At 41.6% G+C, this 17757-nt stretch overlaps 1 protein-coding gene across 1 annotated transcript; it reads right to left on the bottom strand.

Annotated features, from left to right (window-relative positions):
- Positions 1-2976: 2976 nt before the first annotated feature.
- LOC149836855 (CASP-like protein 4A3) lies at positions 2977-15532 on the bottom strand. Its single transcript, XM_090005619.1, has 3 exons — positions 14969-15532; positions 14611-14746; positions 2977-3376 (listed from the first exon to the last, which is right to left on the bottom strand). Exons 1-3 carry the CDS (start codon positions 15505-15507, stop codon positions 3179-3181), a joined length of 873 nt encoding a protein of 290 aa, XP_089861745.1. The 5' UTR covers positions 15508-15532; the 3' UTR covers positions 2977-3178.
- Positions 15533-17757: the final 2225 nt, after the last annotated feature.

The raw sequence follows: 17757 nt of genomic DNA, 5'->3' as shown, positions 1-17757 counted from the left end.
CCAAAGTGTATAATTGTAGATAATCTCCATGTTGCAGATATGGCACACATGATTGGAAAAATAGCCGTTTCAGTTTTTTTGCTAAATCCATATATGATCTCCATGTTGTAATGTGAGACACGTGGCACACTATGATCATCTTTTAGTAATTACCCCTATTACTGCTCTGGTTGGAAGCTGATAGTTGGGGGAGTGGAGGATTTGGTTGGGTAAACTTCTGTCAAATTTCATTTACAATAGTTGTTTGGAAGAAAAAGTGTGAGAAAGATGATAAAAAGAAAAAGAATGCTATTGCCAGATTACTTGCTAATATGGGTTTATTGAAGGAAAACTGGCCCTGGGAAGATAAGCCAATTCCTGTTTTGAATTGCTTATGATGTGTTCTGATTTTATTTTTCTTTTCCTAGTCGGTGTTTGCCTAACCCCATCTTGCTAATAAAAAAAAAGAAAAAAAAAATCACATTTGAATAGATTAAAATGGTAAGGGATGATTTTGCCTATCGATCATTGATACGGTGGAGGTCAACGGGTAAAGAGGCATGTGTGTTAGGAGGGGTTGAACCTCCAACTTTGTAAAGCTACATGCTTTGCTTAATTGAGCTATTATAACTCATCGCTAAGCATGAAAATCATCATAATCCTTCATTAAAGCTCAAAGATTGCTCTCTCATTTTGCTTTCCTGGTACATGACCATGGTTTTATATAAGCAACCATAAAAGATTGAATTTATCTCACCACTAACTTAGAGAGAATGCCACCGAGTATCCCATGTGGTAAGCAGGGTCCTGTGCCAAGCTGAAGGCCCGAGTTTGAATCCCTCTGCCACATGGGGCTTAAGAGATATCTGGTAGGAGTCTCCTTAACCCCATATTGCCTATCAAAAAAAAAAACTTAGAAATAATGTAACTCCTTATAGAACCATCAGGTAGGTTATATATTTAGTCATTAGTCTAGGATTAATATTCATATTAATCTTTCTTAATAGGCTCATTATAATCCTTAATGAGCTCACCATCCAATGACACTTGGGGTTCCTCTTGTGAGACCCTATGGCTATAACTGGATCTAGTACCAAGATCCAACATCTTTCACTTAGCGATATGGGGTAAACATTAGCATTATGAGGATTTCTCACACATCAAGTGGGTTATTCATTCATGTTTTTTTTATTTTCCCCTAATGTTGCCATTAAGAACCTCAAAAAGATAAAAAAAAAGTTGAAAATCTCACGAGAAATCATTTTGTGTTTGAACGTAGAATATGGATTATTATTTTTTCTCAAATTATCCATATTTTAAACATTTGTTGGTATTTGGATCCAATTTGAGATCCATATCCAGGGCTAAACTTCAATCCAAACATGTTCAAACACTGAAATGGTGGGACGGATCAGATTGTACAATCCGAACTGAAGTTATCCGACCCATATTTTCATGTGTCTGAACTGTCCACACAGTGCAAATCAAATGCAGGACACAAAGAACACCTGTCATTGTCCACTCAAAGCAAACACGAGATAAGTACAGCTGTTCATGTTCTGGACTGAATATGTGCTTTGTTTGTGCTAGACAAGTATTCTGTCCAAGCTTAGACAAACAATCAAACAGACACTAAGGTCACAGAGCTCAAGCTGGATGTACTTCCTCGTGGGTAAGGGGCCCCTGGAGTTTTTACACCAATGACCTCAGTGAGAGTGGCTTGTTATTGAAAAGAAGAAAGCTTGCTTCAAGCGCTAAGAATTCTGCAAGAAACTTTGAACATTAGGATGCATTTGATAGCACCCTAAAATTCCCCGTAAGGAAAAACTTTCTAGTTTGGAGTGGAACCCATGCAAGCCATCAGACTTGCCTAAAATTCCCCCCCCCCCCCCCCCTCTTTTTGCCTTTTGAAGATAAAATGACCTCAAAAAATAGGGAAGAATGAGAGACCTCAGACTTTTCACATGATACGATGCTGCAAATACATTGATGCAAATTTACAATTATGCTTATTTATTAGTTGTAAAATGCTCCCTTTAAAACCAATATGGATAACATACTCGCATTGATATTCAGTACAACCTACTCTCAGGCATGCTACTACTAGATACTGATTACTGGTATGAAACACGCCTCAGAAATCACAGATAGAAGTAACAAATATTTAAGGTCCTGTTTGGATATGTTTTTGTTTATTGCTTATAAAAATAAATAAAAGCACATTTTATAATGAAGATACTTGCACTTATTTTTAATTAAGTGAATGTCTGGATCACCAACTATTTAAATTTTAATGAATAAGAAAATAAGATTGGTTAGTAGTGGTGAGCGATGGTAGATGCTTAGGCATTCTCAATTGTCAAATTTACATGCAGCTGCCAAAATTAGACCTCAAGCAAACAATTGAATGCATGATACGATGCTGCAAAGACATTGATACAATTTTATAATTATGCTTGTGTATTAGTTTTTTTTAGGGAATAGAAAAATTTATTAATGAGTTAAAGAAGTGGATGAATGCATTTTTAAAAGCAACATGGATAACATAATAGCAATTGTACTCAGCACAGCCCAAGTGTCGGGCATGCAATAGATACTGGCACGAGTCTCAGAAATTATAAATAAAAGTAACAAATATTTAAGAAATTTGACACAATTGCTTGAGTTCTAGAGATCCGAATCTCAGTCCCCTGTTGGAGAGGGAGTCGGATGAAGGCATGGGCACCATGCTGTGATCTGCGTCTGTGAATCGTCTCAGATATCCATGGCATTCAAACACAGTACATTCTAAACTTTTAAATATTATACTTATAAACAATCACAATACACTATGATTAATTAAATACACACAATGGCATTCAAACGCACCCCAAGGCTTTTAAAATATTATGGCTCATAAATAAATATAATACAATAACGATTAAATAAATACCCACATTAAATAATTTAATTCTTAAGTATCTTTACAGAATATTGCTTTGTAACTTCATGCCAAAATTACAGAAATTCATACCAATTTCTTTTATAAGCCGCATCAACATGCCTTTCAAGTACTTTATAAACAGCAGCATGCAAAAGAAAATGGGCAGTTTAATACACAATCCATTTAACTCACCGCCACCTTCTCTGCTTATACACACAACCAGTCAAAGGCATATCCAACATCCAGAGCCAATCATTGGTTATCCAAACAGATAATTTACCACAAATTTTTCTGATTGTAAAGATGGTAACCAGAGATCAAGGAGCTTAATACAAGAGATGCAAAAGCCAAGAAAGACATGCCCACGGAACCACTGGCCATGTCAGTGAAGGCATCCCTTCCCCATTCGGCTTGTGTATCGTCTGTCAGTGATGCCACTGAGGATGATGCCGAGATCAGCAAATATGCAAGTACCTATATAACACGAGTTTTATCATGTCATTTACCTTGAACTTCCCTCTTTTCTGTGTTATCATTTGAGATGACAGTTGAACATTAACCTCCCCCCCAAAAAAATCCCCTCACAGACCAAGATCAACCAAAGAAGACGAGACAAATTATCAATGATACTGTGTGTGTGTGTTGCAGTGATTAAAGAGACCCTAAATTCAGTTCTCTTTCTATTTACAAGAAAAAGGAAGAATGGGTAGAATGCACTATTTTACATTTCTTGGTTGATGGGAAAGAATGAGAGGAATTTAGCCAAGTAGTGGAAATTGGGTGAGCTTAGCCTTTAAATGAAAGAAACCTACTTGGTAGAGATTTCCTTAATTGTATTTTAGCCTGTGATTTTAAGATGGAAACTGATGCAGGAGAAGAAGCACCGGGTCCAAGGGTCCATTTGGATCCATTTTTTATTTTGGATTTTCCTTAGATTGTATTTTGGGATATTGGTGTTGGGATTCCTCGTCCGGCAAATGCATCACTTCCCCTGAAAGGGGGTGGCCCTGCGTAAAAACAGAAAACACAGAGCACTGAGGACAGCGTACCTGAGGCAGCCATTGACGAGCTGCTGTGCTTGCCGGCAACTGGAGATCGACTGGAGCAGGTGGTGGCTGGAGTAAGGGAAAGCTCCGCTCCTCAGCCGGATTGCAGCCCTCCAACGAGCGCAGGCTCCTTCAGCAATCGGTGAGCAGGATCCCACTTTCCTTCTCAATGTTTCTGTATTTTTGTACATGCAAAGGGTCGCTCATGGATACCCTTTTATAAGCACAAAATGGGAACGGTTGAGTAACCGTTCCCTCTGATTTTATGCAAGTTTAACGGAAGGAGCACTTTATGGGGAGCGTTACCCACATCGTGGATAACCACCACCAATGTGGTGGTTTATACTTTATCCCAATATTCTCCCACTTGTTCCGACGATAAACCCTTTAACCGGAAAACCTTATGGAATAACTTGATAAATAAAATGACCTTTTTATTCTATTTTATAGGTCCTTAGTTGAATCTCTAATCCTTATGAGATTAACAACAACCATAATGAGAATCAAAAAATTGAAAGTGATCACTTTATTTATGTGCATATGTCAAAAAAGAGTTTAACAATCTCATCCTTATTACATGTTCGGAATATAATCTCGGTGCTAGCCCTTTAGTAAGAGGATCAACAATCATCTCTTTGGTACCAATATTAACAATATGCATTAAATGATTCTCCGTCCTTTCTTTAAGGACAAAATACTTCAATTCCATATGCTTACATAACGTAGTACTTTTGTTGTTCGAAAAGGACACTGCAGCTTCATTATTATAATAGACCTTCAGTGACTTTCCAATGGAATCGACCACCTTTAACTGTGATATGAAGTTTTTTAACTATATAGTCTGCGAGGTAGTCTCGTACAATGCTATGAATTCAGCCTCCATGGTGTGGGCAGCAGTGGTCGTCTGCTTTTCACTCCTCCAAGAGATCGCGCCCCCAGCAAGTAAGAAGACGTACCCAGTAGTAGACTTTCTACTATCAAGACATCCTCCTAAATCCGCATCTGAGTAGCCAATGACCTCAAGGTGATCAATTTTATGATACGTCAACATATAGTCTTTTGTCCCTTGCAAGTACCGCAAGACTTTCTTGGCAGCCTTCTAATGAGGTAAACCTAGGTTAGACTGAAATCTTCCAAGCACCCCTACTGCAAAAGAAATATCTGGTCGAGAACATGTCTGCGCGTACTGCAATCTTCCAACAACTGATGCATACGGATAAGCACCCATCTGTGCTTTGTCAACGTCGTTCTGTGGACAATCCTTTAGGCTCAGCTTATCACCTTTTGATATGGGTGTTAAACTAGGAGAACAATTCTCCATCCCATATCGCTTTAACACATTTTCTATATAGGATCTCTGGGAGAGGCCTAAAAAACTTTTTGCTCTGTCTCGACGAATCTCAATGCCAAGAACACAAGCAACCTCACACATATCTTTCATATCAAAATGTGATGCAAGAAACTGTTTTGTCTCTGAAAGCAACTTTATATCGTTGGTTGCAAGTAAGATGTCATCAACATACAACATCAATATAATGAACTTACTCTTACTTTCCTTAAGGTATATACATTGATCAATAATATTTTCTGTAAACCTGAAAGTCACAATGACTTGGAAAAATTTAATATATCACTGTCGGGAGGCCTGTTTAAGTCCATATATTGATTTGTTAAGCTTGCAAACCAAACGATCATATTCAGAGAAACCAAGATGTTGTTCCATGTATACCTCTTCATTTAGATCCCCGTTGAGGAACGTTGTTTTCACATTCATCTTATGTAGCTCTAACTCATAATGAGCTACGAGGGCCAAAATTATCCTCATTAACTTTTTAGTTGAGATAGGAGAAAATGTCTCATTATAGTCAATGCCCTTCATCTGGGTGAATCCTTTAGCAACCAATCTTGCTTTATGTCTCTCTATGTTACCTTTAGAGTCCTTCTTGGTCTTAAAGACTCATTTACACCCTACGGGTTTTACTCCTTCAGGTAACGTGACAAGATTTCACACTTGATTTTTAGTCATAGAGTCTAACTCTTCTTTCACGGCTTCTATCCAGTGCGAAGATTGTTTGCTTTCAACAGCTTCCATAAAAGTCAATGGGTCATCATCCATATCTATGAAATCACTAGGCTCCTGAATGTACACCACATAATCAGGATATATAGTAGATCTCCTAATCCTTGTGGATCTTCAAACAGGTCGTTCTTCAAGCTTAGATTGAATCTAATCATCCTGTTTGTGCTCTTCTGCATTGTCCACAATAGGTTCACTTTGGATTTGTGCATTAACAACCAAATGATCAACCACACCATCATTAGGAATAATAATGTGATATCTTTTGATGTTTTCTTTAACAGGTGATGAAACTGGATCCTGTACTTCCTCAAAACCAAGGCTTTGAAGTGCACTCAATCCTACTGAACCATCTTCTAGGAATTTTGCCTTATCCGTTTCAACAATCTGTGGTGAGTGAGATGGCAATAAAACTTGTACCCTTTTGATCTTTCTGGATAACCAATGAAATATCCACTGGTTGTTCTTGAATCAAAGGTTTTAATGTGGGGGTTATACAACTTAGCCTCTGCAGGACATCCCCATGTGTGAATATAAGACAATGATGGTTTTCTACCTGTGCACATCTCGTAAGGAGTTTTAGGCACAGATTTCGTAGGAACCTTATTCAAAATATGAACAGCAGTCCTTAAGGCTTCACCCTACAACTTTATGGAAAGCGTTGAATAATTCAACATAGCTCTGACTATTTCCTTAAGCGTACGATTTCTCCTTTCAGCTACACCATTCTGATAGGCACTATCAAACATGGTATATTGAGGCACAATGCCTTCCTCTCTGAGAAATCAGGGTAATGGTCCTTTCCTTTGCCCCATCTCAGTAAATCTACCATAATATTCGTCACCTCTATCAGACCTAACTATCTTAATAATCTTATCGGTTTGTTTCTCTACTTCTTTCTTAAATTCCTTAAACATATGAAAAACATCAGATTTTTCAAAGATCAAGTAGAGATACATATACCGAGAATAGTCATCAATAAAGGTGACAAAATATTTTTCGCCTGTGTAACAAGGGGAAAACGGTCCATATACATCCGTATGGACTATCTCCAATATCTCACTGCTGCGTTTAGCACCCTCTTTATATGTGTTTGCATGCTTAGCCTTTATGCAATCAACACATGGGTCATTGTCGGTAAAATCTAGAGATTTCAAGATCCCTTTATTTACAAGTCTCTTTATTCTCTTTTTAGAAATATGACCCAACCTTCGATGCCAAAGCATGTAAGATTTATCATTTATCAAGCTACGTTTATTTTCAACCAATACGTATTCAGAAGTTAGAGACTCCTGAGTTTGGATCTTCACATTCAATCTATATAAACCATCATAAACTGATGCAAAACCAATTTCAATTGAATTTCTATAAATGAACAATTTGAAAATTTTAAACTTAAAACAATATCCAAATTTATCCAACTTCGAAATTGAAATTAAGTTTCTACTATATGATGGAATATAAAAGACATCATGAATATCTAAAACTACGACTGTATCTAGAGTAATCTTGTAGGTTCCAACACCCTTCACATGTGAACGCATCTTGTTTCCTGAATAGATGTTCTTCTCATGCATTGTTGGTTCCCTTCTGCTCATGAACAGTTGTAGACAGTTGAAAATATAAACAGTACCACCAGAATCAATCCACCAGCTATTTTCAGGAATTTGTAATAAATTACATTCATGAGAAACAAATGACAAATTACCTCTCGTTTCCAATCACTTCTTGTGCTTTATGTAATTTGTCTTCCTGTGTCCCTTCTTCTTGCAAAAGAAGCACCTTATGGAAGTAGAGTCAGATTGCTTGTCTTGGAATGACTTATCCCAGTTAGCTTCTTCCTAACATTTCTCTAAAATGCATTCTTCCTTAGTCCTACCTTGGATGTATGAGAAGCCATATGTGCACTTTGCACCTTCTCTCCTTTCAACCTTTCTTCTTCAACACACTTGGACATAAGTTCATTGAACGTCCATTCATCATTATGTGTGTTGTAAGAGATTTTGAAAGGTCCGTATTTCAAAGGTAAGGACGTTAAAACTAAGTGTACTAGGAAAGAATCAGAGATTGTGAGCTTCATGTCATTTAGCTGAGACGCTATGTTCCTCATCTATAAAATGTGTTGGCGAATGTTTTCCCCTCCAGTATATTTCATAGATATGGGTTTTGATATCAAGGTATTGGCTCTGGCCTTGTTTGAACTCACAAATTGTGCCTCAATGGCACTCAAGAATTCTTTCACTATTCTGCATTGTGGGATAGCACTGCGAATATTCTTAGCTACTTTAGATTGCAAAAGCAACAAGCTAAGCCTATTCGAGCGCTCCCACTTGTCAAAAGCAATCTTTTGATCAACAATGCTCTGATCAGTGAGGGCAGCGAGTTCATCTATTCTTAGGGTCAGATCTAAATCCATATACCCTAATGTAAAAAGAACAGTTTCTTTCCAATCATTAAAGTTAGATCCATCAAGAAAAGGTATAGAGCTTGAGCTATCTAAAATTACAGAACTAGAAACTGCACGACGAAAGACATGTATCAAGAAACATTCGTACGAGACTAAAACTTTAATGGAAAAAGCAAAAGAATAAAGGCTCTTAATATGCTTATTTTCAGGCGAGTGAAGGGAGTCATCATAGTCCTACTTTGGTAAGAGTTCCGACATGCGAAACCACTTCGCCTACTGACCATATTCGGTAAAACTAAGGTTTTTGTAAAGTTAGACCATCAACACAAGGTACCTTTGGATACACATGTGTGATGTATCTCGACAGATTTACCTTATTTCACCCTACTTAAATTCCAAACACAATAAAACTACCTTTGGGTCGTTTATCCTTTCATGAATCTAAGTACAACAGTAATATTGGCTAAAACTATATGATAGTATAAAATTTTGACAACATACGTGTATTCAGTCACTTTGGTGACATGAATTCACTAAGTCATCTTGTTATCCTTGATGCCAATATTTAAACAATCATTCACGCATGCATAATTACAAATAAATGCATGAACTATAACCCAAGTCAAGCTTAAATGGGTAAAACCTTGGGTCCTCAAGCAGGAACAGGTTTGAAAGCACTCTGAACCGGTCTGAAACACCCCTGAACCGGTTATCCAAGGGTCTGAACCGGTTCTAAACCTTATAAACCGATGTCAAGTATGAACAAAAGTTCATAAAAATCTTATAACCGTATGCCAAAATCCCTGTATTTTCTTATATTTAAGAAAACAAGGTCTTAGCATCTCGAAACCGGTGAGAAACTAGAAGGAACCGGTTAAAAACAGCTCTGAACCGGTCCCGAAAGTGGCTGAATCAGTCTCTGATCCGGTTCAGGCCAAATAGTGCCTGGACCCTACTGGATCCGGGTCAGAACCAATTCAAACTGGATCCGGGTCGGACCCAGGTTTAAACTGAATCTGGGTCAGACCCAGTTTGAACTGAATCCGGGTCAGACGCGGTTTGAACTGGATCCGGGTCGAACCCAGTTTTAACCAGATCCGGGTCAGACCTGATTTGCAACCGAATCCGGGTCGAACCCGGTGTTTGAACTGGATTCGGGTCGGACCCGACTTGACCGGATCTGGGCCAGACCCAGGGCTTAACTGGATTTGGGCCAGACCCGGTATGAACCAGATCCGGGTCTGACCTGGGATTTAGCCTGATCCAGGTCGAAACAGAGCGAGTCCCCACCCGAATCCCGGATCCGATCTAGAGGAGCCTTATGGATCGGTTCGGGTGGGGCGTGTCCGGATCCAAAAATGGACCCGACCCGAAGACAATAAAAAAGAAAACTTAAGACGCGAAATAGGGTTTCTGAAACCCTATTTCGCCTCTTTCCTTCTCTCTCCCCTGATGCAGATCGCTGTCGTCGGCTCCGGCGGTCCAGCAATCAGACGATTGCCGGCGACCCTGGCGGCAGCCACCACCGTCAGTGGCACAATGGTCACTGGCTTTCGACGGTGGTGCGACAGCAACCGTGACTAAAAAAATGCAGAGGTCTGACGACTCGACAGTCGCCGGCGATGGCTCCGACGGCTCTGCAGCGCCCTGACGGAGATGAAGGAAGAAGGGAAACAGCCGGCGACGACCATTCCCGACTGAAACCCCCAAAAATCTAGAGGTAAGCCATTTTTTTTGTCCTATCACCCAACGGCGATAGTCGCCGGTTGCCGGCAACCAGCTGCAGCGTCGCCCCACGGCGACCTGCATTGCTAGACGACCGAAAAACACACCCTGCAGCGGAAGCGGGGTGTGGGCCCATAACCCATTGTTGGGATTGCTCGTCCGGCAAATGCATCGCTTCCCCTGAAAGGCGATGACCCTACGTAAAAACAGAAAACACATAGCACTAAGGACAGCGTACCTGAGGCAGCCATTGACAGACTGTTGTGCTTGCCGACGATTGGAGATCGGCTGGAGCAGGTGGTGGCTGGAGTAAGGGAAAGCTCTGCTCCTCAGTCGGATTGCAGCCCTCCAACGAGCGCAGGCTCCTTCAGCAATCGGTGAGCAGGATCCCACTTCCCTTCTCAATGTTTCTGTATTTTTGTACATGCAAAGGGTCGCTCATGGATACCCTTTTATAAGCACAAAATAGGAACGGTTGAGTAATCGTTCCCTCTGATTTTATGCAGGTTTAACGGAAGGAGCACTTTATGGGGAGCGTTACCCGCATTGTGTATCCCAACAATTGGATCTATATGATCATTTATATCTAATTAGGAGGTTAATTAAGATAGGAACTTATCTTAATTAGAGTTTATCAGTTAGGTTATTTGTTTTTATTGTGATTAGAGATTCTCATCTATAAAAAGATGAGAAATCTTAGATTTTAGGAGAGTTGAAGCTGAAATAAATTTCAGTTATTTCTTTTCTTTAAATTTTAGTTATTTTAATTTCCTGTTATTTCTTGTTTTTCTTCTTCAGTTTTGTTAGATAATTAGTAGAGTTAATCAAAGTTTGATAATCTTCACAAATCAGGCAACCGATTTGCATCAGCTGGTATCAGAGCAAGATCTACCCTTCCATTCTTACGGACGAACGATTCAAAGGACGATCGTGGTACGTTGAGATCATGAATAGTATAACCCGAGGAGTGGCATTGATGGAGTATACATCTTACAGCTACTCAAAAGTTCTAGATCGATGGCAATCATGGCCGTCAAACAACACCATGTGGCACAATGTTTTTTTGTCGCATCTACCGACGGTAACTACCGGTGTTCTTTGCAACTCATCCTATTATGTGAAGGAAGGGGTATCTTGTTCGGGGTTCTTATGAAGTTGCAACAACCAGTATTGAACAGCTGCAAGTTGGACACCCTTCCCCCACCTCTGCATCATCGGCTAATTCAAGGGGCACCTCGTAGGCCGTCGTCAGTCAGCAGCAACCATGGCTGCCTTTTGACTGCAAGGGTCACTGGTCCACCATCCCCTCCTGTTTCCCCAGTAGCACACTATGCAGCAGGAGGAGACATTGGCAGCCAAAACCGGTCCGGCGACTCCTCACTGGTCTGGTCAAAATGTTGGCGACACCCCTGCTCTCAGGTCCGAGCTTCCCAGTCTACCCTTGCACCACTGCCGCCGACAGAAGGGTTTCACTACCCTGTCCCCCCCACCCTTTGCCCAGAACCGAAGAGGGAGAGCACCGCCACCGGCTACCAGTCGCCGGCCAAACCTTATAGTTAGCAGCCTCTCCCCACCGGCCGGAACCCCGCCTGCTGTTGCTGCTAATTCAGTGGAGGTTGTTGGATTTCGTGACCCTAATCCAACCTCCTCATCGTCCTCCTCTTCCCCCTTTCCACGACGGCCATCACAACCTCTGGCCAGACCTGCCAAAGCACCTTCTTCCGCCTCCACTCTCCCCTCTCCACCTCCTGCCTGTCCTCTCGTGCCATCCGACCCCTCGCTCCCTTCCGCTCGCTTTCCTTCTTTTGAGCATGCCGGAGAGCCAGCCACCGGCAGCTTGATCGCCAGCCGGGAAACGTTCGCCGAGTTTACGCCGGCATTCCCTGGCCAGCGACAATCACGGCCGCCAGCAACCAGTTTCACCGAAGGCCTACCATGGTCGTGTGGTTTAGGGTCTCAAAACCCTAACACCACCTTCCTATCTTCCTCTTTCCATGATCGGGTGCAGAATGATGGGTCAGGATAAACCGGTTTCGCCCGTTAACCCTCATGTGATACTCGGTTCACCCCCAACCCATTTACTTTGAAACTGGTTTTCATTCTTGGACCCGGTTTCAAGTCTCCAACCACCTTTGAACCAAGTTTTGGACCCAGTATCAGCCCAAAATCTTTCGAATCCGACCCATGGTGAATCAAACTCTTACCCAAGGGCCAAAGCCCACCTCCTCTTATCCTAACCTTATTTCATACCTGTATCCATTTCAAAACCTGTCGACCCTGGCCCATCCAAATCAATCCCCATTACACTTGGATCCAACCCAAAAACTGATAAACCTAAACCCAACCCTTGATCCAAATTTAACCCACCTAAACTTGACTCCACTGAAACCCAATATCACCCTAAACCCATGGGGTCAAAACCAAACCCAGACCTTAACCAACCACCCAAAACAGGTACAAGACCCAAGATCCAAACATCCACCAATGGGTCGAATATTGGTTTCATGTTGAATATGATGATGAGTTGGATGCTCCTAAGCCAAGACGGTCCGGGTGCATTTTTGGATTTGATTTAAGCGATGGAGTGTACCTTTGAACTTTATCATATATGAGAACTAGAAAGTCCTCTTAGCAACTATCACATTCAGGAATGCAACCAGAGACTATAATGGTTGGGCATGAAACTCGGTCCTAAATGCAAAGGAGTAAAAGGCGTGGATGGAATCGAAGAAGTTGATGCATGTCATGTTTGTAAAAGATCCAATTTATGCCTTTGACCCCCAAAACATTAAAACTCAATTAGATAAGAGTAAGACCCCAGTAGAACCTATCCTAAGTAAACCTCAATTAATACCTATCCAAAAACCTACATAAAAACCACTTTCAAAACCTACTCAAACCCCAAATTCAATTAAAAAAAATTTAGATCTAAAACCACTTAATAGACCCCAACCTATTTTATTGGATCTACTTGAGTCCAGCTTAAACCCCAAAGACCCACACCAAAATAGACCTAATTTGGACTTCAATCCAAATCCAATTGACCCCATCCAAATTGAACCTCTACAAAACCCATCTATACAAAAAATTAGTAAGGAGCAAAACTGTAATAATCAGATCCAAAATCATATTATAATTATAACCCAAGCCTGCTCCAAACTTTCATCTAGCCTAAATCAGTATAAGCTTCCACAAATAGTTATGAATGATGTTTCTTCGTAGACCCAAAATTTGTCTCAGTCATCTGCTCCAAATCTGTTTGACCCATTTTTTTTAAGGCATCTCACGTGACTTTAGTTGGATTGAAAAGAATGTTCTTAGTTTCAGTATGCATGTTGGAATAGATCAATGCTTGGTTTGTTAAGTTTATAAAGCAACATCAAGATCCGATTCCATATTGTGGGCTCAACTCATAAGATGTAGCTAAAATTAGAAAAAATCGCAAGCCGGATCTAAACTTAAAGACAAGTCTTCTCCAACCTAGGGAGAACGATGTAGGAGCAGAAACACTGGATCCAAAAGTCTATTTGAATCCATTTTTATATTTTGGATTTTCTTTATATTGTATTTTGGGATACTTGGATATCCATATCTAATTAGGAGGTTAATTAAGACAGGAACTTATATCAATTAGTTAATTTGTTTTGATTATGATTAGAGATTCACATCTATAAAAAGATGAGAAATCTTAGATTTTAGGAGAGTTGAAGATGAAATAAATTTCAGTTTTTTTTTTTTTATTTCCAGTTATTTTATTTTTTTGTTACTTCTAGAGATAATCATAATTTGATAGATATTCCCAAATCCAGCAACTGATTTGTATCAGAAATGCATAATATGCATAATTTTAACAAGGTCGAAGCTGGAGGTGGGCAGGGGAACCTCAACGGTTCTGCTCACCGGAGGCCAGTCAATGTGAGGTCGGTGATGGGGTTTCCCTTGGATTATCATAATAATAATAAGTATTATATTGACCAACATTATTATGCATTTTCCAAAAGACAGACTAGAAAAAAGGGATTCATCGGATCAACTGATCAAGCATGATGACCGCTTCATGTTCTGTGTATAACTCTGCTAAGTCCCTATGCCACGTTTGCAAGTGGTACATATTTTCATAGAAAATTTATAATTTTCACATGTTAAATCATGAGTCGCGTGGCTGAAGCGAGATCATATAAGCATGACAAACTATCAAAGAGAACCCTCTCTAAGTTTCTAACCCTCCCCCCTCCGTATGGAGAAAATTTTCCCATGTACAGCTGTGAGAAAATGATGCAAAGTTTAGAACTCGTCACGAATAGCATCGCAAGATTCTAAACTTTCAACATTTCAGGCAGATTTTTCTCATTCTTTCCTACTTCCAAACGTGCCCATCTGTGTGTGTGTGTGTGTGTGTGTGTGTGTGTGTGTGTGTGTGTGTGTGAGAGAGAGAGAGAGAGAGATGGCTTGCCTGATCAAAAACGAAGTCGAAATAGAGGGAGGTCGGTCGCCGGATGACGGGCTTTCCGGTGGCAAACTGGTAGAGGCGAGTGACGACCTGAAACCCCGAGTAGACGAACGCGATGATCGTCACCGATATCAAATACCTGCATCAATTGAACCAACTCCCCAATCAACCAACACCCATCACACGATTTTCCCTTTGCTCTTCATCCATTACAAGCCAAACAATCAAGGGAATTCAAACCACCAAAAAACAAGGGAGGCACTCGTCCTCAACTGTTCAAGTAGAAGGGAAACCTTAACAAAGAAAAGAAACTTCAAATTTCTTGTTCTTTTTATTCATTTGGTACAGAGAAGTATCAAACCTGTACTCCTTGTATCTGTAGAAGGAGTCGCCACTCCATCCTTGGGTCTTATCGGCGGCCATGACCGAGAAGGAGACGAGGGAGGAGACGAGACAGCAGAGCCTGAAGGCGAACCCCGCCCTCCTCAACACCTTCTCCCGATTCCACCGCCGGACGATCGGAGAAGCCCCTCTCCTTTCCCCTCTGCTCCCTCCTCCCACCGCTCCTCCTCCGCCTTCTTCCATGGACACGCCGAGGACGTCCGCGACGGATAATCGAGTCTCCGGAGGCCCCGGCTTCTCGATCACCGCGAACTCGTCCATGGCCGATCTGTTGACGACGATGGCGTCGGAGTTTGTGGCGGTGGTGGTGGCGGTGGCGGTGGTGGGGAAGAAGGAGGAGGGTTTGGGGGAGAGGGGAGCGGTGGGCTTCTCGGATTGCTCTTCCTCCTCCACTCTTTCCATCTGGTTGGTTGTTGTTGTTTCCGGAGCTCCTCCTCCGTTGGCCATAGCGTCCATAGCGGTGGCAGAGGCTGTGTCCGCCTTTTCTTCCATTTGCATATATAAAAGGGAAAGAGACAGGGAAGTCACTTGAGCGGCCCTGTGGGAATGTGCATTCTCAGGGATTTTATACGGGCTCGGTTGCTTCTAGGTAGGGGTGGCAATCGGGTCGGGTTGGCGAGTCGGGTTGGCGGATCAGCATACCTCAACACGAACCCAACCCGTTTATTAAACGGGTCGGCTGTGGCAAACACGAACCCGACCCATTTATTAAATGGGTAACCCATCACAACACAGTTAACCCATTTAATAAACGGGTCGGGTTGGGTAAACGGGTTAGCGGGCAGGTTGGCGGGTCGGGTTCGGGTAAACGGGTTGGCGGGCGGGTTAGCGGGTCGGGTTCGGGGTAAACGGGTTGGCGGACAGGTCGGGGTTGGGTAAACAAGTTGGCGGGTCGGGTTCGGGTAAACAGGTTCACCCGCCCGCCTAACCCGTTTATTAAATGGGTCAAACAGGTTGGCATATCCCTAACACGAACCCGACCCGTTTAATAAACGGGTTAGGCGGGTCAACCCGTTTATGACACGAACCCGTTTAAGCCAAACTCGAACCCGGCTAAGAAGCGGGTTGGCGGGTCGTGTCATATTTTTCCACCCCTACTTCTAGGGGTGTCTATGGGTCCCGGACCAAACCCTATAGGGTTCGGGTACATTAACAAATAAGAAGACCCGATTAAGACTCGAGACAGGACCCAAAGGTCTGATTAATAAATGAATCTCGGTATAGTTTGTGAAATTTTATACTAGACTCGGCCCAGACATGAGTTTCGATTAAGACCCGCAAATTTTTAATGTAAAAAAAAATTATTTTGCCAAGTATGACTCCCAGTCTGGTTCATGTAGTTTTTATTGGGTCCAGGTATGCTTTTCTTATAGTAGACCCGATTAGACTCAGGCTGATACCATATCGAAAAATCGGGTCCAAGTTTGGTTTCACTTAGGATCCAAACCAAACTGGACCTGTTGACACCCCTAGTAGCTTTCGTCTTACTTTTTTTTCTTCTCTCTCTCTCTCTCTCTCTCTCTCTCGGTAAATAGAGAATTTCAATCTTTCGCACTATATAAAAAAGGGTCTCTCTTTTATGAAATTTACTGATATAAGCTGCCAAATGAAAACCACAAGGGGTGTCAATTAGCCTGGTTTACCCGGACCCAACCTGAACCAAACCCTATAGGGTTCGGGTATGGTGAAAAACATGAAGACCTAATTAAGATCTGGGTGTCAACCTGAAGGCCATATTAATACATGGACCCGGGTATAGTTTGTAAAATTTTATGCCAAACTCGAACCCGACCTGTGTTCTGATTAAGACCCACAATTTTTTAATATAAAAATGATAAAAATATGGTTTTATCGAGTATGATTTGGGTTTAGTTCATGTAGTTATTTATTGGTTTCGAGTATGGTTTTTCTTATAGTGGGACATGATTAGACCTGAGTTTGGACCCAATACCATACCCAAAAATCTAATCCAAGTCTGGTTTACCTGGGTCCAAATCAAACTCGACCCGTTGACACCGCTAGTGCCAATGGGTTGGGTTTGACCTAGACTGAACCCATACCAAACCCTATAGGGTTAGGGTTTTTAATGATAAATAAGAAGGTTTGATTAGAATCTGGGTCAGACCTTAAGGGTCCAATTAGTATATGGAGCCGGGTATGGTTTGTGAAATTTCATGCTAGACCTGAGTTTGACCTAAGCTTCAATTAGGATCCATGATTTTTCAATGTAAAAGAGATAAAAAAATGTTATTTTATAAGGTATGGATGAGGTCTGGTTCAAGTAATATTTATAGAGCCCACGTATGGTTTTCCTTACGGTGGACCCAATCAGACCAAAGTTCGAACCCAATACTGGTTGTTTAAGTCAAATCCAGGTTTGAACTCTCCTGGTCTAAACCAGATCCGACCCGTTGACATCCCTAGAAATAGGGATGGCAGCAGGGCGGGGGACAAGGTCTCCACCCCTGCTCTGCCTCAAGATTAGAACCTCCATCCCCGTCTCCATCCCCGGTGGGGATGGATTTTAACCTCCACCCCCGCCTTCATCCTCGTTTCATGTCCTCCATCCCCGGTTCAAACGGGGATGATGCGAGGCGGGACGGGGATGAGGCAGGGAAAAGTGGCACCATTGTTATAGTCTCTATCAGTCTCAGTTCGAGGAAAATGGTGCAGTGGACTGCCATTACTAATGAGCTCATTTTCTTGGAGAGGATGTATCCACAGACTGCACATAGAATCGCTTTGCAA

This window comes from Nuphar pumila, chromosome 5 (assembly GCF_984573655.1).
Source record: "Nuphar pumila chromosome 5, dmNupPumi1.hap1.1, whole genome shotgun sequence".
Lineage (NCBI taxonomy): Eukaryota > Viridiplantae > Streptophyta > Magnoliopsida > Nymphaeales > Nymphaeaceae > Nuphar > Nuphar pumila.
The sequence above is the reverse complement of the archived record's forward strand: the minus strand, read 5'-3'. Positions and strand labels throughout refer to the sequence as shown.

Coding starts and splice junctions, on each gene's coding strand:
- LOC149836855 (XM_090005619.1), bottom strand. CDS start 15,507: ATGCAAATGGAAGAAAAGGCGGACACAGCCTCTGCCACCGCTATGGAC. Junction 14,747..14,968: donor TACAGATACAAGGAGTACAG/GTTTGATACTTC, acceptor CAATTGATGCAG/GTATTTGATATCGGTGACGA. Junction 3,377..14,610: donor TCGACTTCGTTTTTGATCAG/GCAAGCCATCTC, acceptor CGTGTTATATAG/GTACTTGCATATTTGCTGAT.